The 23,119-nt window shown below is 35.8% G+C and overlaps 4 protein-coding genes across 7 annotated transcripts; 2 read left to right on the forward strand and 2 right to left on the reverse strand.

Annotated features, from left to right (window-relative positions):
• The first annotated feature begins 1,473 nt into the window (after positions 1-1,473).
• LOC104095624 (COBRA-like protein 4) lies at positions 1,474-4,402 on the forward strand. Of its 3 annotated transcripts, XM_033655954.2 has the most exons (7): positions 1,506-1,670; positions 1,745-1,786; positions 1,885-1,964; positions 2,329-2,785; positions 2,872-3,019; positions 3,115-3,392; positions 3,933-4,402. In XM_033655954.2, the coding sequence occupies exons 3-7, from the start codon at positions 1,938-1,940 to the stop codon at positions 4,214-4,216; spliced, it is 1,194 nt and encodes a 397-aa protein (XP_033511845.1). In that variant the 5' UTR covers positions 1,506-1,670; positions 1,745-1,786; positions 1,885-1,937; the 3' UTR covers positions 4,217-4,402. The 3 variants fall into 3 exon arrangements, with proteins under 3 accessions (XP_018626093.1, XP_033511845.1, XP_009600081.1); XM_018770577.3 differs by lacking the exon at positions 1,745-1,786 and having other exon boundaries at positions 1,474-1,670; XM_009601786.4 differs by having other exon boundaries at positions 1,592-1,786.
• A 172-nt stretch (positions 4,403-4,574) lies between these two features.
• Positions 4,575-8,815, reverse strand: LOC104095623 (protein COBRA). Its single transcript, XM_009601785.4, has 6 exons — positions 8,572-8,815; positions 7,349-7,428; positions 6,425-6,881; positions 6,001-6,160; positions 5,632-5,909; positions 4,575-5,204 (listed from the first exon to the last, which is right to left on the reverse strand). The coding sequence occupies exons 1-6, from the start codon at positions 8,657-8,659 to the stop codon at positions 4,912-4,914; spliced, it is 1,356 nt and encodes a 451-aa protein (XP_009600080.1). The 5' UTR covers positions 8,660-8,815; the 3' UTR covers positions 4,575-4,911.
• A 4,880-nt stretch (positions 8,816-13,695) lies between these two features.
• Positions 13,696-18,262, forward strand: LOC104095625 (uncharacterized). 2 transcript variants are annotated; one of them, XM_009601787.4, is made up of 6 exons: positions 13,696-14,072; positions 15,175-15,556; positions 16,008-16,204; positions 16,370-16,517; positions 16,902-17,055; positions 17,867-18,262. In XM_009601787.4, exons 1-6 carry the CDS (start codon positions 14,014-14,016, stop codon positions 17,890-17,892), a joined length of 966 nt encoding a protein of 321 aa, XP_009600082.1. In that variant the 5' UTR covers positions 13,696-14,013; the 3' UTR covers positions 17,893-18,262. The 2 variants fall into 2 exon arrangements, with proteins under 2 accessions (XP_009600082.1, XP_009600083.1); XM_009601788.4 differs by having other exon boundaries at positions 13,795-14,072; positions 16,373-16,517.
• An 818-nt stretch (positions 18,263-19,080) lies between these two features.
• On the reverse strand, positions 19,081-22,393 carry LOC104095626 (uncharacterized). The gene is made up of 7 exons (XM_009601789.4): positions 22,235-22,393; positions 22,031-22,152; positions 21,733-21,785; positions 21,535-21,598; positions 21,355-21,397; positions 21,200-21,247; positions 19,081-19,667 (listed from the first exon to the last, which is right to left on the reverse strand). The coding sequence occupies exons 1-7, from the start codon at positions 22,316-22,318 to the stop codon at positions 19,524-19,526; spliced, it is 558 nt and encodes a 185-aa protein (XP_009600084.1). The 5' UTR covers positions 22,319-22,393; the 3' UTR covers positions 19,081-19,523.
• Positions 22,394-23,119: the final 726 nt, after the last annotated feature.

The raw sequence follows: 23,119 nt of genomic DNA on the forward strand, positions 1-23,119 counted from the left end.
CGGAGCCCCCGGGATTTGATCGACCCTAGCATTATATGTTTCCACTTTTTTGTCATTGGCTTCGACTTGTTTTGTGAGTTCCTCGAATAATTTAGCAATTTCAGGAGTGGTCCTTGATTCTTGCTCATTTGATTTTACTATGGCAGGCTCCGTTACGGGGGTGACTTCTCGAAGAAGTGGATTGAAGTTCGGTCTGCTTTGCATATGAGTTTGGCTCTGTAACTGAGCTATCGCTGCTTGTTGGGCTTGTAGCATTTCGAAAATCATACGCAAGCTGACCCCGATTTTTCCCGTATTGTGGGTGTCTCGGGCTATGGGTCGAGCACCGCCATGAACGCTTCTTTCCGGTTCAGAACGTCGATTCGCTTCTAGAGCTATTTGTGAATTGATATCCAATGGTACTTCGGCTCGAATTTCGGGTTCTTCGATCCGAGCCTCATTGTCGTTGTCAGGTAGCCTTCCGGCCCCGGGAGCCAAGTTGTTGGTTTCATCTTGAAGGCCGGCTTCGAGGTCGATAGGTAGAGTCATTGCTGATTTGAGGTTGTAAGCTGGAGTGTATTGTAGATTTATATCAAACAATCACTGTTATCCTTAGCCCCACGGTGGACACCAAACTGTTTATCCGAAAAATCGAAAAATGTTGAATTTAGGTGTGGTTCTAAGGATACGTAAATTCCTTATGATACAAAAATGACAATACCAGTATTTTGCTATAAAAGGGGAATAATCAATAGGAAGGCTCATGAGCAACATGAACTCTTGATGTATCTCGGGGAAGATGAGTCTATTGCAGTCTATGCCCCCTTTTTATAATAAAAGGTCACTACTTTATCTATAACAACATAATAAAATAATGCATATAGTGGAGGACCCATGATAGTTTGTCTCTTCCATGATTCCTGCCAAGATTCTCTCCCTTGGTGCGGTTATGATGGCTTTTGTCGGCGAGCTCGGCACTGGCTCGAGCTTGGTGTTAGGTCGAACCCCCGGTCTTGGTCCGAGCCCGTTCTGCCTTGGGCATCGATATTCGGGGCCTGTGTCGGTCGGAGTTGCCTCTTAATTCGATTCGGATACGAGCTTGATAATGATACCGAGTTTTGCCGTCGATCGGTCTTATAGCTCGAAACTCGACGCCCTTACTCCGGAATTTGTCCGAGCTTGATATGTGGATACCCTTCGATCAAGACGTCATTGTCTTGATCAGTCTTTATGACCGCAAATCGGTTTTGACCGTACACAGTAGTCCAAATGGCTTCGAGTGGGTTCTTTAAAATACAATCTTGTCATGATCTGGGAAAAAATTAAACAGGGAGAATTAATGATCGTTGGAATGTTATAGTCAGATATCAAGGACAAGAGAAAAAAAGAACAAAAACAGGCTGCGTACATAGTACTATTACTAAATCGTTGCTTCAAGTTTCAGAAAGGCCAACAGCAATATAAATAGAGCTAAATGAAAGAAATGGAAGAAATGAACAGTTGTTGGTTCTTGGTACAAAAATAAACTCATAATATTTCTCATCGACTCATATATAATTCCAAATTGCCACTTCTTCCTTTTATTACACCTCTTTATTTCTACAAAAAACTAACATTATATTGTGATCCTGGCAATATCATCTTATTAAGTCTACTCATCTTTGGAAGTGGAAAACCAGATAAAAGATTGTGTATGTAAAAATCATATATAGATTTTTATTTTATTTTTTACTATAACAAATTAAAATGAGAGGTTTGATTGCAGTAGCTGGCTTCTTCTTCATTCTTGCTCTCATTCCTCATGCAGGTGTTTCAAGTCAACATACTCGTTTCGTATTCGTTTTCGTTCTCGTTCTTTTCAAATTTTGTTTTCATTTACTCAAACAAATATTTGTTATAATGCAGCTGCTTTTGATCCATTGGATCCCAATGGGAATATCACCATCAAATGGGATGTTATGTCTTGGACACCTGATGGCTATGTCGTAAGTTTCCCTTAATTTTGGATTTAATCTATAATACGCTATCATATTTGGACACTTATATGCAGTTATCTTTTACGTCACCTAACCTGATGGTGCAAATTCTTTTGTACTGTCATTGTATATAAGTTTAACCAATTGAGTTTAACTTCTACATACATATATATATATAATATATGTATGTAAAAGAGATCAGGTTGCTTAAAAGATAATTACAGGTAACCATGAGATTGGTAACACTGAAAAAAAGGCAATTTACCTACTGCAAAGTTAAAATATTAAGTTAAATCCTTTGCGCGCAAGTGGTTTCCTAGCTAGATGAGCCTATTTTGACACCTTATGTATGATGTGCATGGAACATTTGCAGGCAGTGGTAACAATGAATAATTTCCAAATGTACAGACATATCATGACCCCTGGTTGGACCTTAGGATGGACATGGGCTAAGAAAGAAGTGATCTGGTCTATGGTGGGTGCACAAACCACTGAACAAGGTGACTGCTCTAAATTCAAAGGCAACATCCCACATTGTTGCAAGAAGAATCCCACTATTGTAGATTTGCTCCCTGGAGTTCCTTATAACCAGCAATTTACCAACTGTTGCAAAGGTGGAGTCTTGGCTTCTTGGGGCCAAGATCCTCAATCTTCTGTTTCTGCATTTCAAATCAGCGTTGGCCAAGCCGGTACCTCAAACAAAACCGTTAAACTTCCTAAGAACTTCACTTTGCTTGGTCCTGGACCAGGTTACACTTGTGGCCCTGCAAAGATTGTCCCTCCTACCAAATTTTTCACACCTGATCTTCGTCGAAAAACTCAGGCCTTAAGTAAGTCATGTTCGTCAATAAAATTCAGAAGTTAATTTCACGTATGATCATTGAACTTTATTCACTAATGACTGACCCTTTTGCAGTGACATGGAATGTAACATGCACATACTCCCAGTTTCTAGCCCGAAAACACCCGAATTGCTGCGTCTCTCTGTCAAGTTTCTACAATGAAACCATCACTTCTTGTCCTTCTTGTGCTTGTGGTTGTGAGAACAAACACAAATGCATCAAGTAAGTCTCTACTTTCGGACATCAATTGCACATCTACAGAAGGAGCACAAAGATTTGATTTTTAATACTATTAATATCTTATGACAAATATATAGGAGCGACTCCAAGCTACTGAGTGTGGTTGGGATAAACACTCCGAGAAAAGACAACGCACCACTAATACAGTGCACGCACCATATGTGCCCAGTTCGAGTGCATTGGCATGTGAAGCTCAACTATAAGGACTATTGGCGAGTCAAGCTTTCTGTAACCAACTTCAATTACAGGATCAATTACACACAATGGACTCTTGTTGTACAGCATCCAAATCTTAACAATGTAACACAAGTTTTTAGCTTTGATTACAAGCCTCTCGTTCCCTATCAATCCATCAGTAAGTTCCTAATCTCTTTGAAATACTCTATGTATATATGCAACATGATTAGAGGTGCCAAAATCAACCCAAATATATATTTTGTAACTCGCCCAATCCAACCAAGTTTAAAAAGATTAGGTTATGACCCCTTTATAGACTTGACTCTTGAACGGTTTAAACACGAATGACACATCAAACTATTGAGACAAAACGGGTCAAAATAGTGTAACCTAACAGATCAAAATGCAACTCAAATCCAAACATATAAGATCAAATATAGAGAATAGGAATTATGTAAATTTGGAAGAACTTAAGCTAATAATTTAACAAAAATGCATTAACTTTCACATTTTTCTATTTTTTTAAAAAAAATGAAAAGGATAGAAGGTTGGAATATGTTAGGTGTGTTATGGTCTGTTATTTGACCCATCTTGATCAAACCCATCGGATCGTGACATGTTTATTGATTTGACGAGTTCTGTCCTGCATAAGTTGACCCAGCTCGCCCATTCACCACCTCTAAACTGGATCATGATATATGGCTAAATTCATTTGCAGATGACACAGGAATGTTCTATGGCATGAAGTTCTTCAATGACCTACTGATGGAAGCAGGGCCATCTGGGAATGTTCAATCAGAAGTGCTTCTCCAAAAGGACAAGAACACTTTCACTTTCAAACAAGGATGGGCATTTCCCCGGAAAGTTTACTTTAATGGCGACGAGTGCATGCTCCCACCACCAGATACTTACCCATACTTGCCCAGCTTTGCCCATCATAGCTCTGTTGCTGTTTCAACATTGTTAATTTCCCTGCTTTTGCTTTTGATTGTGCTCGTTTGACCCTTCCTCCAGTTTTGTCAGTCACTGAAAATTTTGAAGCTAAGATAACACATGCTCCGGGTATTCGGATCACAGGTACATTCTTTGATAGAACAAATTGGGTCATGTCTATGTGCTGCAACAAATTTTGTATGTGTATTTGAATATCACACTCAATTCCAAAGGAAAATTGAGCTTCTTGGTTCATTATAAGCATTCATATGTGAAAACTTCATTCATGTCATGCAACATTCACAGAATGACAACATTTTATAGAGTATAGCATTTACATATATGCTGCATTGAAATACTGGAAAAGCAAATGTACCTCAGCTGAGGTATACAGCAACATTGCACCACAATCGATGGAAAACACGAATGGCTGGAACAAAATGCGACTGCTGTCGCAATGTATCTTTATACAGCTAGTCATTGCAAGGCGATAGTGGAGAAAACAAACTCATCAAACAATTTAATATAGACAGTTATGTGCTCGTGAATTGACCGTTATTCTCATACAACCTAGAGACACTATGAACTTGACAAACCTACAAAATACAATTAGACTGCTAAAATAGACTATGGCAGCAACCCTTTTAGGATGAAACTAATTTTTGCAAACCAAGGAGAATGCGCCGGTCTTCTCAGTAACAAGAGTGTCAACCCAAAGATAACCGACAGAAACAGACACTTTGCACTATACAAGGTATATACTTTTAAATGTGAGCAAGGACAACTGTCATCGAAGACATCAGTGTCACCACTAATTTAAGCAGAGAGACCTCCCACCGAGAACCAGCATTTGGCAAGTATGGATACGCATCAGGAGGAGGCATCACACAGTTATCACCATTGAAATAAATTCTGCGAGGAAAAGCCCACCCCTTCTCGAAAGTGAAAGTTGATGCATCCTTTCGGAATAGAAGCTCTGACTGGACATTTCCTAAAGGACCTGCTTGCATCAGCAGATCATTGTAGAATTTCACACCCCATAGCATAGCAGTGTCATCTGTAAAAACATCCAGAAGGTTAGTCGTGCCATTTTCAACATCTCAGCTGATCTTGTAGGTATATTTAGGTACTGAAATATTAAGTGCAGTAACAACCAAAAGTTATGACAAATGTAGATCAAATTAAAAAAATGGAGAAGCAGATCCCTTTTTAGGATATCCCACAAACTGTCACATTCTAATACTAGATGCTTTCATTCCAAAATTACCTTCCAATTTTAGGTGCCTTCAAACAGCCCTTAGAAAGCCTTTTTCTTACATCGGAGATAGTATAAACATGAAACACTTCAACTTTTTTTAACATATGTCGAAAAAGCTATAGCATAAATATTATTAGACGAACAGAAAAGATGCTAATCTATCTAATTCAGAAATGAAACAACAGCAACTAAATCTCAGAGCATTTACAATAAGATTGAGACTTACTGATTGCTCCATAAGGAGTCAGTGACTTGTAATTGAAGCTGAATAACGTAGTGAGGTTATCAAAGTTCGGATGTTGGACAACTAAGTTCCATTGGGTATAATTCATCCGGTAATTGAAGTTTGTTATAGTGATCTTTACTCTCCAATATTCCTTGTAGTTGACCTTGACATGCCAATGAATTCGAATTGGGCACATATGATTTGTGCACTGTACCAAAGGAACGTAGTTGGTCTTCCCATGGTCTGATACAACTGAAGCTAAGTGCGGCGTTTTTGAACTGCAATGAAGCTTGAGAAGGAAGTATTAACAAAAAAAACTTAATAGAAAAACAAGGCCAAGAAATTGGTCAAAATAAGTGTGGGTCATACTCTACACAATTTCCACGCTGAGTGCCATTACTCTGACAGCCACAAGTGCACGTCGGGCAGGGCACAATCGTATCATTGTAGAAGGATGAGAGGGAGACGCAACATGTAGGAGTTTTTTGAGCTAGGAACTGTGAGTAAGTGCATGTGACATTCCAAGTCACTGTCAAGGACAGTATAAAAGGTTAGAACTTAATCTTCAATAGATTGCAACTGCATGTATCTTCATGAGCTTGACAATAAAGATTTGTAAGGTGAAGATGTTCAGGTAGTTACAGCTATGTTTTGTAAGGGAAATAACAGCTTTCTGAGAGGAGGTTTTCCGTATTTACACTTTTTGGGTGAGGCGTCGAGACTAAAACCTTAGGCACACGAGTTGCCAACCATAAGAATGAAAAATTCAAAAAACTTGAGCCAAGTAACTCACTCATAGCCTGGGTCACTCTTCTCCCATCCGAAGAGACGAACTTAGTGGGTTTTACAATTTTAGCGGGTCCACAAGTATAACCAGGCCCTGGAGCCTTTAAGGTGAAGTTCTTAGGTACTCTAACTGTTTTATTGGTTGTTCCAGCTGCACCAACACTAATTTGGAATGAGCTAACGGCAGTGGTTGGATCTTGCCCCCATGAGTTGATCACTCCTCCCTTGCAGCAATTTGCAATCTGTTGGTTGTAAGGAGTTCCGGGCAGCAGGTCAACAACTGTTGGATCTTTCTTACAGCAATGTGGAATATTTCCTTTATATTTTGAACAATCTCCCTGCTCTGTTGTTTGACCTCCCATCATGGTCCATATGACTTCCTTCTTTGCCCACGTCCAGCCCAAAGTCCAGCCTGGTGCTTGAATGTGCCTATATTGTTGAAAGTTGTAGATCGTCACCACAGCCTGTTAAAAACCAAACGGATAATTACCAGACACTTCCTGTTTGAGAAATGCTTATAAGAAGATGAAATAAAGAGGAGGGAGTCAAAAGAGACTATAAGCTTAAAGGCTAAGAAACTATGCCATGTAGGCTGAAGCTATCAAGATGAATAAAGTTCCAATCTAGATCTAGCTGCTCAAGAACTTGAAACTTGGTCTTGTATCAACGGATGAAAGAAAAAATGCTTAGAAACTGCATCCAGATTCAGGAAAAAACGACTTTAACTTGGAAAAGGGGGTGAAGGGTTAAATCTATTTAGCTAATATCAAACTCAGAAAACTGAAAACTGAAAGAGCAATGCGCATGTCAAATTGGGAGTTGCAGAAGGTGAACAATATGCTATATAGTTCGGATTAGCCTATAGGATGAAGGTGATCCATCAAAGGGAGGTCCAGATTATTTCGAGATGATCAAGGTTACTGTTACTTACCATATATCCATCAGGTGTCCAGGTGATCACATCCCATTTTATTGTAATGTTTCCATTTGGATCAAGTGCATCAAAGGCATCTATTGGAGAAAGGAAGAAACAAAAAGTAAAATATAGTCAAAAAATTGCCTATACATTCCTACACACATGCAATGCAATATAGGCGGGGGAAGTGAAGACATGTAGACACGTCTCAGATACAATGTTAATATTGGTACACAAAATAAATAAAAAATATCTGCATTTGATATGGTGGAAAATGCTTCCATGAAATATATCTTCCACAAAAAGTTTTTACTTTGAGAATCATTTTTTGTATATAAATCTTAACGTCCATTTTAAATGCCTCCTGTTATATAATTGTGGTACCTAAAGTTCTCCAATATCACAATATGACCAACTACAGAGAGAATAACAGTATTGTTTCAGATTGCTTATCAGTTCTAGACTTATGTTTAGGTTCATAGTCAACAGGCAAATGATCAAAGTACAGAGTCACTGGTTCAGGCACGGGACTCAACTATAATGATTTCCTCCAATCTTATATCTCAGAGAATGCAGTAGCTGCAAAGAAGCGCCATATATTTCATGATATCATTATATTCAGCGAACTTGATCATGGTACGATGAAGACTGTTGCTATAACTGTTACTTTTTCCATTATCCTGTTGAAATGGTCAAGGTACTAACCTTAATAAAAGCGAAAATGGTATCGACCCGACAGAGTTTTACTGTAATATTCATTATATCACACCTCAAGAGAAGCAAAAGTAAGTTTCTTTTAGAATCACATTGATTACTCTTCAAGGTTTAAATTGACCCACAATTTTATTTTATTTATTTATATAGAGAAACTATTAGCGCTACTTATTTTCTTCAAATCGTGCTAGAAAAAACACAAAAATTCCAATCTTGGAGTTGAATTTCCCCAAGTATAGACCAAATCAACACCCAATGTTCTGTTGCCTAATACTAGGATTTTGCTTGGCCAGAATTGCATTACTCACACAGTCCCTCACTAAAATATGTACAGCCATAGAAAAGAGAACTAATCATTACCATAAAAATCAATCTTTTTGATACTTAAAATCATAAATAAACATGCTAATCTCTCAGAAAATAGCCAATAGAAGCAATTCAAGATTAAGAGAAAATGGAGTTACCAAGTAGTTTAAAATCCAAAGGAGTAATTCAAGAAATAAACTAAACCCAAGATTGCTGACCTGATGAGGAGAAACTGAAGCAAGAAAGCAAGAAGAGTAAAAGTATGGTGGAAGCAGAAATTTTGGTTATAAATTTGAATAAATCCATTGGGGTGGTAGCAGCTGTAAATTTTCTTGAGCTTTTTATGGGGTTCTGTCCGCTCAAGTTCTGCTACTGAAGCGAGTAAAAGAGAGGACAAAGACTGAGGTGGCAGTGGAAGAAGCTAGAACTCTGAGGCTCACAAACCAAGCTTGTCCATTGAAATAGATTAGACTTTATCGAAGTGCTCGTAGATAGACGATAGTAGCCAAACCACTGGCCACTATTACACTATATATGGTGTTTTAGAAGTAATCAGTATATTTTTCACTAAGAAATTACCAATTGAATAAATAAATATTTTTGTTGCTTTCCCTATTCCCTTTAATTTTTTTATCCTTTTCCTGTTGTAATCAACCACCAACTCCTGTTTCTAATCCATCCTTATCTTGCATTACTTAGGAAGTTTTTTGTTTTATCTTTGCCAAGCAGAGTCCGCGAATAAGAGAAATGAAAGACATTAGTAAATTTAATCTTACACATTGGCGTTCAAATTTAATGAACTAAATTGGGTGTTGGAGATGGTTTGCTTGGGATATAGGCTACCTTTGGGACATAGCCTTAGGCGAATTAGTGGACTAATATAAATAAGGGTCCACATACCAAATAAATACATTCTATTGCGATTCTTGCCATTTTTAGTAAGAGAAAACAAAGATGCGAATATCTAATATGGCAAATTTCAGAAATCCCGAGTTCCCCACCCTGCTCAATAAATAACCTAGACCTGTCTAATAAAAAAGAACATAAAATATCATGCATTCATACATGATTCGGGAAAAGTTCACATGCCTACACCCAAAGTGTGTTGATCACCTGTTTAATCCTAAGACTGGATTGGAACCATAATATGTATAAATTATTAAATTTAAAATTCAATAACTTAAAACGATTAGAATTCCAGTTCATAAGCTTGAAATTATGCAACCCATAAACTACAGCAAATTCGTATTAGGAATTGAATATAAATTGTGGGTGAGAATAAAGGAACTTTAGAGGAGGGTGTCTCTAACTCACTACCAGCATTCCAGCCGGAAACCAGGGGGAGGGGGGGGGGGGGGAATAAAGGGAGGGGAAGTGACAATACAACGAACCAATTGAAATTGTGGTGGTGCTGACGATATATGGTTGTCGTCCTTATACAATCTTAATTTATTCATTGACTAAGCAAAAGTTTAGGGAAATACATGCTACAAAACATGCAATACCCAAACGTAAAAATACAAAACATGTGGGGCCTTCCAAGGGATTTGACGTTCATTCACCCCCCAAAAAAAGCACATTATTCTCTTACTGTAGATAGCGGCATAGTGTGTAACTCTTAAGAATCATGAAAGGGTACTGTCTAGGTTCTTTTTAGAGTTGTTTTTGCATATTTTTACATTGATAAATATATTTGTGATGATATAACTTATTATTTTGTGTCAAAGTGCACATATAGTCATTTTTATGGATACTATTTAGAGAATAGTCAGTACTTATTTTGTCCTGAAATTTTAAACTAAAAATTTTAACTTCAGAATAATTCAAGATATTTTTGTCCTGAAAAATTGAACTGAAAATCTAAAATCCATGACACACTGGCTAATTTTTAAATATCAGTCATTTAGAGTGACTATTTGGTGTCATCTCTACTATTGTTTTGGATGGTAATTTGAATTTACTTTAAACTTGATTCTTGATGGTAATTTTTTTTTTATATTTTAATTCATTCTTGTCGTTCTGTGGAGTTAATTGATTTCATACATCAATTATCACCCTTTACGTTTAGTAAAGTCTGGAGTTCATTCTGCTCTTTTAATTCCTTCTAGAGTTTCTATCTCTTTAATTTCGTTAATTAGTTTAGTTCTAATTAGAGTATTCTTCTTTGTTGTTGGACTTTTTATCGTGAGGGGTCATGATGTACAAATAGCACTTTTATTGATTTTTTTAGCTCTTTACAAGTTTATTTTTAGTTTTATGACCTTACCTCTTTTTTTTACATATGAGAGATTTACTTTTACACGTAAGATATCTGTCTTTTATACATAAGAAATCTAAAAGGGTCATTTTCTTAAATTCAAAATTGTAAAGTGGCATAATGTACAAATAGCACTCATTTCATTTAAAAGTAAAATTTTACCTATCTATGCAATATTATAATCTTATATAAGAGAGATTATCACTTAATTATATTTTTATACAAATATTCATCATTCATATAAAATGTAATATTAGACTACAATCTTCCCCATTTTCTCTCCCTCTCTTCCTCCCTAATTCTAGATTCTCAATTGTAGCAAGGTTCCAATATCAAGCCTTAGAATAGCAAGTTCCAAAATGTCATCCCACTTCCCTTGTAGATGTCTTGGGATTTTTAGCATAACAATTGTAGCACAAAAAACTCCAAGTCTTCCTTTCGCAATGGCTTTTTCAGCCCAATAGAATTTCATGTTTGAATTGTAGATAAAATAAAGAGAAAATGATCCTCCATGACCCCTCAAAATTTTAATAGCCCATATTTTTTCCTATTGACCCTAAATGTCCCTTCGGCCCAAACATATTACATTTAATAGCCCGAAATGTCTATTTTGTATACTTTTTGTATGACATTCTATTTTGTATATTTTTTGTATAGTGATAGTCTATTTTGTATATATTTTGTATAGTGACAGTCTATTTAGTATATGTTTTGTATAGTGATACTCTATTATATGTAAATTGTACAGTGACAGTCTATTTTGTATAGTGACATCTATTTTATATATTTTTTGTATAATGACAATTTTTTTTGTAATATTTTGTATAATGACGTCTATTTTATATATTTTTTGTATAATGACAGTCTATTTAGTATATAAATTGTATAGCGATGGTGTATTTTGTATATTTTTTGTATAGTGACAGTCTATATGTATATTTTTTTGTATAGTGACAGTTTTTTTTGTATATTGAATGACTACACGTTTGTAAAACCAGTCATTACATAATTGATGTGATGCATCTTACTGTGATTTTTAATTATTTATTGTTTGTTAGTGTATCTAGGAATTGTAACAAATGGAGTATACTCCACGGATCCTATGTTTGAACTTTTGTAGTATTATATAAATAAAATTTTCAGTTTCTCAACAAAAAAAAAAAAGGAGTATACTCCACAATTCTTAAAAGGAAAGATGCAAAACAAGCAAAAAAAACAGATAATTGATTTTTTTTGGCAACTAAAAATTTTCATTGTCAATGGAGTAATGTACAGTAAAACGCCCCGCCATGTATAGCGGAATTTTTTTCCTGTGTAATCATATCTTGACTAAAAATAAAATATATTAAATGCATGTAATATCAATCTTGCTACAAGAACTATCAAATTGAGAAAGTAAAGACTGATATTTATAATGGGTTATGATAATTGTTTGGATGGTGGAGCTAGGCGTAGCAAAGAGGCAGAATGAAAAAAATAAGGTGGGTTAGCGAATGTTTTGTTGTAGCCAATGCAATAAGTTTTTTGCTATAACTTGCAATCAAATCTAATGGATTAGCGGTTGTCTTAAGTTTGTGCCGAACGACCAATTATATTAGAACCTCTAAAATAAACATAAAAATCTTTAGGCATGTAGTTGAAATTAAACTGAAATTTATAACGAAAAACAAAATTAGACCTTAAATTCCATTGACACTTATTTAAAAAGTTTCGAAATTTTGAATTCGAAAAATGAATTTTGCAAAATTGTTAGTATTTGTTTCGATTGAATATTATTGTAAATAATTGGGAATACCTTTTTGGAGTTTATATCTCAGTTTTGAAGGATTTTGGTAAAGTTTCGAGTTGGTTTTAGTTAGAATTTCATATTGAAACTTGAAGACGAATACATAAATAAATTATATGCAAATTGTATGTCGGGTGTACAAATGACATACAAAATACATACAACTAACATAAATTATATGTAATATGTGTTTGACCAGATTTTATAAAATAAGAAATTAAATACAAGTTGTATCTAAGTTGTAGGTAAGTTGTAGCTGTTGACCGAATCTGTTCAACAAAAAATTATATATAAATTATATATAAGTCGTAGCTTTTGACCAAATTTATATATATCTTATAAAAAACGTAGATACTTATAATATAAATAAAAAAAATAGCAACCGGATAAAAATTGTCCTATTTTTTTTTTTTTATATATAGAAAAAATCCCATAAAAGATTTGCTAGCCCACAAGTTTTCGGGTCAATTGGTTTTTTGACTCTTTATAAATTTGTATTTAGTTTTAGAACTCTACCTTTTTTTTTATACATGAGAGATTTACTTTTACATATAAGAAATTTGTCTTTACACATAAGAGACCTAAAAAGGTTATTTTATTAAATTTAAAATTATAAAGGCTCTGATGTAGAAATAGCACCAAGTTTTCAACTCAATTGTTATTGAGACTGGGATTAGCTCATACAAACAGATGTCATCATTAGTTTGTATGGACATGTAGGAACAGCCCATTGGTCAGAGTGACGAGACTTTCATTCCCCCCTTTAAAATCATCGTAGAACAAGTAAATATTCAGATTTTGGTTTGGTGTAGTTTTGAGATTTTCTTAAAAACTTTTGCATTTTGTTTATAAGAGGTTTGAAAATATTTTGTCTTTTCGGGGATAATATTTTAGTTTTATTAGAGACCAATACTTCTTTTATTCGCTGTTGTTTTATTAATATCTTAAGAAAAGGCTGCAACAAGTAATCATGTAGCCTACGAGAAATATGTAATTATCTGTTTCGTTTCAGAAAGTCAAACCCATTTGTTTGTGTTGGGTTTTCTGATGACACTATCAATTAATGTGTACCATTATTTTTAAGATAATAATTTTATATTTTAAGGTGTCTTAAATATTTTTTGGTTTGTCTGATAATATAATTTTTAAAAATATTTTCGGGTACATAATTATTACTTTTAGAATATAATAATTCAATACTGTAAAAAAAAAGGGGGGGAAAAAAAAGAAAGAAAAAAAGCTAATGCATCTTAAGACGTGTTCCCATAAGTAAGCAAATCCCACGCCGCATAAGGAATCAGGCGCCAGCCAACAAAGACCTAACAACATCTCTGTTTCCAAATCTCATTTTACACCCAAAAAACAAATATAAAATAAACTGATTAAGAAGTTGTATTAGTAGGAGGAGCATTATATTGACCAATTTGGTCGGTGCTTTTTCTCCAAGAAACTTCTGCAATTAGAATATTCGTTGCAAATAAGTACTTATTCAGAGTCCCATTTTCAAATTTGTTTTGCAATTTTGTTGCTGTCCTCCTGAAAAAATAATGAGTCGCTGTTTTACATGTTAGCCGAGTTAGGGTTTTGAGCAGTTGTTTCAATTTCGGGGAACCTAAAATGGAGGTTGCTGGATCTAGAAGGAAGTCGTTTGACCAAACCGAGATTAACTGGGACAAGTAAAGCTTCCTTCCACTTCTTCGATTTATTTTGTCTTAATATACGACTCCTCAATTTTGTTTTTGTCATTTTAATAATTTTTTTTTCATCCGTATGATTGAATGATTATTATGTGTTTAATTATAGGAAATGATTATAGGTCTTGCAGATTGCAATTAATAACGTGTTCAATTATGGAAAGTGATAACTAGTTTTTAAAGTAATTAGCAGAGATCTATTTGCAATTCTCTTATTCACTGTGAATTAAACATGAAAACCAAGGATTGCTAGTTGGGACTTATAATATTCTGAGGTTGAAATTTATTTTAGAAATTGTAATTGTATTGTCCAAAAAGAGAATAAGTTCAAATTGGATGCTAATTGCGAGTTGGCCTAGCTAAATGATTGTCCTCCAAAACCAATGAGAGATGTTGTACTTTGTCTCCCTCCTATCCTGTGTATAAAAGTGACTGGGATTCAAAAATGAATAGTAAGAGGGCTTAAACTGCACACTAATCACCAGAAATTTTTGGTGGCTAGATTTACTATCTTATTAATTCTTCTTTACGTGTTTATTTTGTAGACAAAAGTTGTTGATTGCCCCTAGGGCTTAGTTCAAGTGGCAAAGGTTAAGGGACTTGTGACTTAGTCACATGTTCGAGCCCTGCGCCATTCGAACTAAGCTTTTAAGTGGAGAAGGGTAGAGGGGTCGGCCCATTCTTCCCGAGTTCCGAAGGCTGCGGTTGGTCCTAAGGGTGGGCCGCCCGAATTCTCGGTCATCCCAAAAAAAAAAAAAGAAAGAAAGAGAAAACAAAAGTTGTAAATTAACTCATTTTCTGAGATTCCGGAAAAATCAGTAGAATGGAGAATCTTCGGCTTCGACCTCTTGGTGGATTTCAGGCCTCCAAAGTTATGTATACTTATAACATAGATTTAAGTTTCTCTATCTTTTAGGATAATGTTTAAGGTCAAGTAGGATCTGTTTGCGCTGCAACTTAATCTTTTAATGATGTAGTGGCCCATGGGGAAAATTTCTTTTCTTGTATGCAGGCTTCCTCCTTTTATTTTTACCCTCTCTTTTTTTCTTTTGGACTTCTCTTCATGTCTTCCACTCTTCTGCAGGCTTGATAAGAGTAAGTTCTATGTCGTAGGAGCTGGGATATTTACAGGGCTTACTGTTGCGCTCTACCCCATTTCCGTTATCAAGACTAGAATGCAGGTTGCAACCAATACTGCTGCAAAAGACAATGCATTTTCTGTTGTCAGGGGCATATTGCGAAACGATGGTGTTCCTGGTTTATATAGAGGTTTTGGAACTGTCATTACTGGGGCAATTCCCGCCAGGATTATATTTCTCACAGCACTAGAGACCACTAAGGTGGCTGCCTTTAAGATGGTTGAACCATTCAAACTATCAGAACCTATACAGGCAGCTATAGCAAATGGCGTTGCTGGCATGCTGGCGTCTCTTTGTTCACAATCTGTCTTTGTTCCAATTGACATAGTATGCCCTTTATCTCTTCATTCTCTTTTCATAATAGAGGCGTAATGACTTGGACATGTGGATTGTGAATCCAACATAATTTATTCTCTAGAAATCCATGTGTTTTACTTATCAAAAAAAAAAAAGAAATCCACGTGTAGCTAGATTAAATATCTGATTACATCTGAAGAATGTTTTCGTAAATTATCAGATTGCTCTTTATTCTTTTTGTCATTTACTAGAATTTGCATTAGAATATTAACTAAATTTGGCTGAATTGAGCATAGCAAAGTAATTTACAAATAAGTTGTGTTTCAGACATCCTTATCAAAAAAAAAAAATTGTGTTTCAGACATTTATGGTCTTCCTTATTTTATTGTTATTGCCCTGCTTTCCACTTCAGCCAGTCACAATTTGTGGATGAGTTTTTTCAAGTTTCGAAAATTGATGTCATGAAATCGAATGGAAATAGGTTAGTCAAAGGTTAATGGTGCAAGGATACTCAGGCCACGCAAGCTACAATGGAGGCTTGGATGTTGCTCGCAAAGTTCTGAAGTCAGAAGGTGTTCGTGGACTATACAGAGGATTTGGTCTATCTGTTATAACATACTCCCCATCCAGTGCTGTATGGTGGGCAAGTTATGGTTCGAGCCAGCGCTTCATATGGAGGTGAGACATGACAGTGCTGATCGTCCAAATTTCTTTAAGAGTGGACTGTCCCTTTTCTCCTGTTCACGTTCCTGTTATACCTTTGAATTGGGTTGCATCGCCTTTTCTATAGATTTCTGTTGGGTAACCTTTTGTGGCTTATCAACTGCTTTTGGTGTCTATCAGCAGGCTCTTGGATAATGGAACTGAGCATGGTAGGCCTGCTCCCAGCCAGGGGAAAATAGTGGCAGTTCAAGCTGCTGGTGGGATCATTGCAGGTGCTACTGCATCTTGCATAACAACTCCATTGGACACCATTAAAACTCGATTGCAGGTATTACCTCTGTTTTCTTTTATGAACTATTTTTTCTACACTTTTCAAAATTTTCTAGTTTATGTGTTAAACGTTTTGCAAGTGTTAAGCTTTCGCAAGAGGCATTGCAGTGCCTTTAGATTGGGTAAGTGTTCGTTTTGTTTCCTACACATTGGTGCGCACAATTGTGCATTAATATCTGCTTCTCTTCATTTGCATAGAAATTGTAGGTATTCTCTTTTTTTTCTTTTGGTCTCTCCTTCGGAGGTTGGATACATAAGTGAGTGTTGAGAAGCAATTCCTTTTAAAACTCTAGCCACACTAGTTTGTGCTCTTGCATTGTCCTGTAATTAGTCTCAGTTTTGAGTCTTGTTATTTAAGGATCTTGTTGTTCATGCACTACAGGTGATGGGACACGACAAGAGGCCTACTGCACGACAAGTAGTGAAGCAGTTAATTGCTGAGGATGGTTGGACAGGATTTTATAGGGGATTAGGTCCAAGATTTGTCAGCATGTCAGCATGGGGAACCTCCATGATACTTGCCTATGAATATCTCAGTATGATCTTGACCTCTTCTTCTTCTTTTTCCTTTAATTTTTACTACCACGTGAGCAATAAATCATAATTCGTTTGGAAGTTGAAGTGTGATTTATTAACCTAGTGTGTTGATACTATGGATGTGTTCAATTGAATCAGAGTGGTAGGTGTTGTACTTGATTTTTGCGAGTTTATATGGGACATTCTATTCACAACATTCTGATTTTGTGATTGATCTTGATGTCTTTAAACGACAGTTGTGACTTGGAAAATACTTGTTATCCTCAACTATTACAATAAGTTTATCTATAAAAATTTGACCTCCCACTGACTTGATATGTGCTTTGCTGTTCTTTATGTTTCATTATCAGTTTTATTGATGCTCCAGTTTGTGCCAATCTGTTTACCTCTTGATCCAAAAAATTGTGCCTAATCTGTTTACATATAAATTTTGCGGCCTATTAGCTCTGGTTAGTATGAAGAGTTCGCATGTCTGCTCAGCTGCTCCATCATACTTCCCTTGAAACAAACCGTTTTATCTGGATCAGGTGTTCGCTGATATGTTCTTTGTAGCTTAGTGGGCATTTGCACTCTATTTGTGACAAATGCATATTCATAAAAGAGAGAAGCTCTGTTGCTCTAATTCTTGATTCTAGGCAAAAAATAACATCCAATTGGTTCTCCGTTTTTGGCAATATATTGCCACTTAAAAAAGAGAATATTTGTACCCTAATATTTGATAAGCTACTGTTTTTTTTTTTTAACATGAAGATATGAAACGTGCATCTTGTTCAATAAATTTTCCTAAAACATGATTTCTTTTTTTGGCAGAACGCTTGTGTGCAGTAAATGAATAGGTTGATAGAGCTAGCTGCCAGATGACTCTTCATGCGGTAGGGTTTTTCTTATATTACTGCCATACAGTATTGGAGCTGGAGATATCAAGACCGTGCTAGCTCTGCTGATTAGTTGTCCGTATAGATGACAGTGATACATAAGCTGACTTGGAATCCAAGTATCTGGTCTACCACAATTGATTTTCTTTGGGATTTACTCACAATATTCTTAAACGATTTTTACCGGATAAATGCAATATTCATTGATTGTAATCAATCACTACAAGGAGGATGAAGAATATATTCTTAAATGATTTTTGCCAGATAAATGTAATATTCATCTATATGGATAGATGAATTCTTGATCAAATGTAAGTTCATGTCGATGCAACTCTTGTTTTGAAGCCTTTATATTCTTTGATTTGGTTTCTTTCCGACAGTTGGATCCCGTCTTGTTATACTTGTCCAGGTATCCAGAACTGCGTCCATGTAATAAACAAACATTTTCGTCTACAATTTGCATACTTTTGAATACCAAAATCAGATACCGGAGCTACCCTTTTGTGGACTTCAATTTGTGGTGAAAATCGTGTGTCTAGTACTAGTGTAGAGGTTCTACATTCCTTTCGCATTTAGAATGCAAGATGCTGAAGCGCTTATTCCATGAAAGAGGAACATTACCAGTTTCGGACAAATGGTCAAGGAGGGTTCCATGAGCCATATAAATGAAAAACCTTTTCATTATTATCGATGCAGTAACCATCTTGACTAACTGATTATGAAAACTTCCCAAGTGATTTACACCGTTAATTGTCAATATGGATCTGCTCGAAAAGGATACCCACTTGGCACTGCAAATCTGACAGTTTGAACATAACGATTCTTGGGTGTATTGCAATGGCTTTTACATGCTCCACTTCCGCCTTTCTCAGATCATTTCTGGAGCATATGCAGCATATTATGAAAAGGTGATTTAAGGACATAGTGACCTTGATATGTGATTTCTACTTTCATTATACTCTTTCCTCTCAGAACTGCATTAAGTTAATACTGTGTTCTTATATTAGCGGCACACTTATTTATCTTACAATCAAAATACTGAATAGAGAAGATTCAAATCAATCTGGAGGCTGCATCACAGAAATAGTGCAAAGCTCTGCCAACCATAATGTAAATTCACGAGCCATCGAGTCCCAAAAACCGAAGACAAACTAGTAATATGAGTAAATTGACTAGCAAAACACCAATGCTCTTACATAACAATATCATGAAGCAAGCTGTCTTTTAAGCTGAATCGCATATTCGGATAAAATTTCTACAAGACTACCCCAATAAAGAAATGAACTTAAGGCCGAAGGATCTCCTCTGCAAAACTTATAACTTCAAACCTCATACTATAGCCTGTTTTAAATTAAATAGGCTTAAGAATCTATTTTAGCCTATATTACACTTTCAGAACTCTTAATCACTAGCTAAGAAAATCTGAAAGCCTATATCCACTATCCATCAAACAGCCTCTATCAATTGTGGCCAACAAATTCACTTCTTTCTCCAAAGCTGCCACTATAAATGTGCGAGTGTGAATCAAATTAGCGACCATGAAGAGAAATCTATAAAGGGCCATATGAAATTTATTCTCTAAAATGCACATCTCAAATAACTTGGAGCTGATCATCAACATCATCACGGTTTACCTCCGCATATTCCTCAAGTGATGATGCTGTAAACAGTTCACCGACCTTCATGTCATTTTGAGTTAGGTTTTTGTCTGAACTCTGAGACTTCCCTTTGTTCATCTGTTGAGTACACATTTGATGAGCACTAAGAATCTCAGAAACATCATGAAAGCAACATAATCAAACAACATACACCAATGTGCTGAACTCTGGTAAAACAAGATACTTTTATACAGCTTGGTTCAGTAGAAACGAAAAATGGTAGTAGAAACTAGAAATGGAGGTAAAGGAGTATTTAAAACTTGGTTATACTCTAAGTAAAAGGTGGAAAGTAAAAAAGGAGGAGAATGTCATGTTCGCTTATACTATCAAATGTGTACGGTTAGATAGTAAATAAATATCAGAACGTGAAGAAGCAAATCAACTGTTCCCCTCCCATTCAATGAACCAACCAATCGTTATTACAGATATTTATTTCTCAAAATCCATATCATGTCTCATGGAGACATACTGTTTAATGAGTATTATGCAATTAAAAGTAGCCAGCAGGAAAACATTCTCTTCAGCTTTAAGAATCAATTTTCAAGCATAACTAGTACTCCATATGTAAACATAAATGGGCAATCCAACGTCCAGAGAACAAAACTGTGCTTACATGTACAGACTATGTAACCTAACCTCAGTCCAACTATTTTCAATCCAGTCTAGGAGAAACAAATAAAAGAGAATCGGGTAGATCCCAAGGGGGGTAAAAATAAAATCGACCATAAACTGTCATCTACATCATTTGTTTTTGCAAGAAAAGGTGACCTACTATTTACATGTTAAAAGTTGATTTTCATATAACGTGAATACATATTTGAGTAAGTAGGGCACTTTGGGAGGATTATAACATTCACAATTATGCTAACTATTATTTGATCCACGATATTCATATGGATAAGAAGGCAGAGAGTATGACCGTTTACAGGGAATGATCTGTAGCAATCAATACTTATGACCAAATTGTCGCCAATGTCACGCCATAAGAGGCAGGCAGTAAGTGGTCTGTCAGTTAACCACCTGAAAGATTGGCAATTGTGAGCCCACAAGGCTTAATGTGGTCTGGAAGGGTGGGAAAGGTGTTCTCATTTAGACTCCAAGAGAGTAGAGATCAAATAATGAGGATGAAATATGATTATGGGGAACAAAGAGGGTGAGAGAAATACATGGTTAAACAGCTGACTTTCTACTATGGCTAGAGTACATGGTAATAAATCACTGACATGAATTGTAAAGATTTGAAATATAGCAAAGGACAAAGGTCACTCTGGTGCTAAGTGCTAACCAAATGATATAGCTTGATACTAATTACTAATTGTTGATTAAGAATTATATTGATCACATCTAACAAATGACTGAAAAGGTGAGGTTTATGACGAGTCACTGTAGTTAAACCATTCTATTCAATATGAGATGCCAAGCCGAGTATATCAGATATCTAATGTTAGAAGATAATGAGTGTAGGCACCCAAGGATGTGGCCTTGTCTGTGTGTGTGTGTGTGTGTGTTTTTTTTTTTTGGGGGGGGGGGGGGGCTAGGAACAAGAACAAGGCAGGCATCTACCAGAAAACATTTATCACAAAGTTAATTCGGTAGAAAATTTCTCTTACAGCACGTAGAAGTGACCGCCTATCCCGTTCTCGAGCATTCTTGATGGCCTGTAACCAACAACAAAACCATTAGCTTCATAGGTTGACAAATAACCCGCTGACCTTACAGCTGACATAAAAGCCAAAGGATAAGGCTACGAAAATTGAAAACAGACCTCCTCAAGAACCTTTTTCTCAGCCTCCACTTCTGAAACATCTCTACAAGAAACCAATAATAACCATATGAGTCTTCCACAAACAGTGTTCATTTAAATTGAAGCAAAACCATATTAAACGCGCAGAACAGAGATTCAACAAATTGGGAAGGGAATGGGGAAAAGGAGGAATCTTTAAACCTTCCAACCACTTGACCAACACGACATGAGCACTTAGCACATACATTATGCTCCTTTGCACAGCCTGTTGATTTTTCAAATAAATGCAAAAACATCAAACCAAACACTTGATAGATTTCATAACGCAATATAGGATTTTCATTATGCTGTAACAAATATGCAAAAAACAAAACAAATGAAACAGAAATGAAAACTAACCAGTGCAGAGATTGTGGTAAGCTTGACGCACGTTTCTTTTCGAACACTTCTGACTATCATAATTTTAAAATAAACAAAGGAATTTAAGTCAGTGGCTTTGGAGTACCATGGTTCACTAATTTCAATGAACATAGTATAAATACATACTATAGAAATTTTAACCAGTTATATATGGGTTTTGCTAAGCTAGTACATGTGTCCAATTTCATCTTCTATAATTTAACAACCTAAATATTGGCATTTTTTTCAAAAAACAAAAAGAAATTTTTTTGAACAAGGAGAGAAGTAGAAGGTGCACCACTTAGCAGGTTCAGTAAGGGGTTTGTATTTTCCATATTTGCGCTTCCATTCAATTTGATCTTTACAACGAAGGCATACTCCTGTTATGTCTGAGAAAGGCCTAAACTTTCCACCCACTTCCTGCAAAATAAAAGGCAAAACCGATCAATTGTTGAGACCCAATTCAAATGTTTGATAGGCGGAGAGTAAAAGGTGAGCGTACGGTTTCATTGATTTTGACGCCGGCGTTAGGTTTCCAGGCGACTTTGTTCTGGTGCTTCGGCGGCCCTTTCCTTACGCTGCTCATCTTTTTTTTCCTTCTAAAACGTTACCTCACTTCAATGTATTGATGGAGTAGAACTACTATTGGGCTGACCAGTAATACGACGGGGAAGTGCACATATAGCCACTGATTAAATCAGTGATGTTTTTACTTTTACTCTTTAGTCAGTATTTAATAAATTTTTATTCGCCAAACAAAAATACCCCTGTGCTAGACATAGGTGTTGTGTAAATATTAAGTACATGGTATCCTTAACTTCATGAATGTTGTGTAAATATTTAGGACAAAGTGTCATGTATTTGCACCTTCTGCTGCTAAACTTTAGGACATCATGTCATTAACTTCATATGTGCAGCGTAAATGTTAAGGACATGGTGTCCTTAACTTCATGTGTGCAATGTTAATATTAAGGACATAATATCATTAACTTGTATTTGCAACTTCTGTTGTTAAATTTTAGGACATCATGTCCTTAACTTCATATGTATAGTGTAAATGTTAAGGACATGGTGTCCTTAACTTCATGTATGCAATGTAAATGTTAAAGACATAATGTCCTTAACTTGTATTTGCGCCTCCTGTTGTTAAACTTTAGGACATCATGTCATTAACTTCATATGTGCAGTGTAAATGTTAAGGACGTGGTGTCCTTAACTTCATGTGTTCATTGTAAATGTTAAGTACATAATGTCCTTAACTTCATGAGTGATGTGTAAATATTAAGGACAAAGTGTCCTATATTTGCACCTTCTGCTGATAAACTTTAGGACATCATGTCCTTAACTTCATATGTGCAGTGTAAATGTTAAGGACATGGTGTCCTTA

This window comes from Nicotiana tomentosiformis, chromosome 2, assembly GCF_000390325.3.
Source record: "Nicotiana tomentosiformis chromosome 2, ASM39032v3, whole genome shotgun sequence".
Classification (NCBI taxonomy): domain Eukaryota; kingdom Viridiplantae; phylum Streptophyta; class Magnoliopsida; order Solanales; family Solanaceae; genus Nicotiana; species Nicotiana tomentosiformis.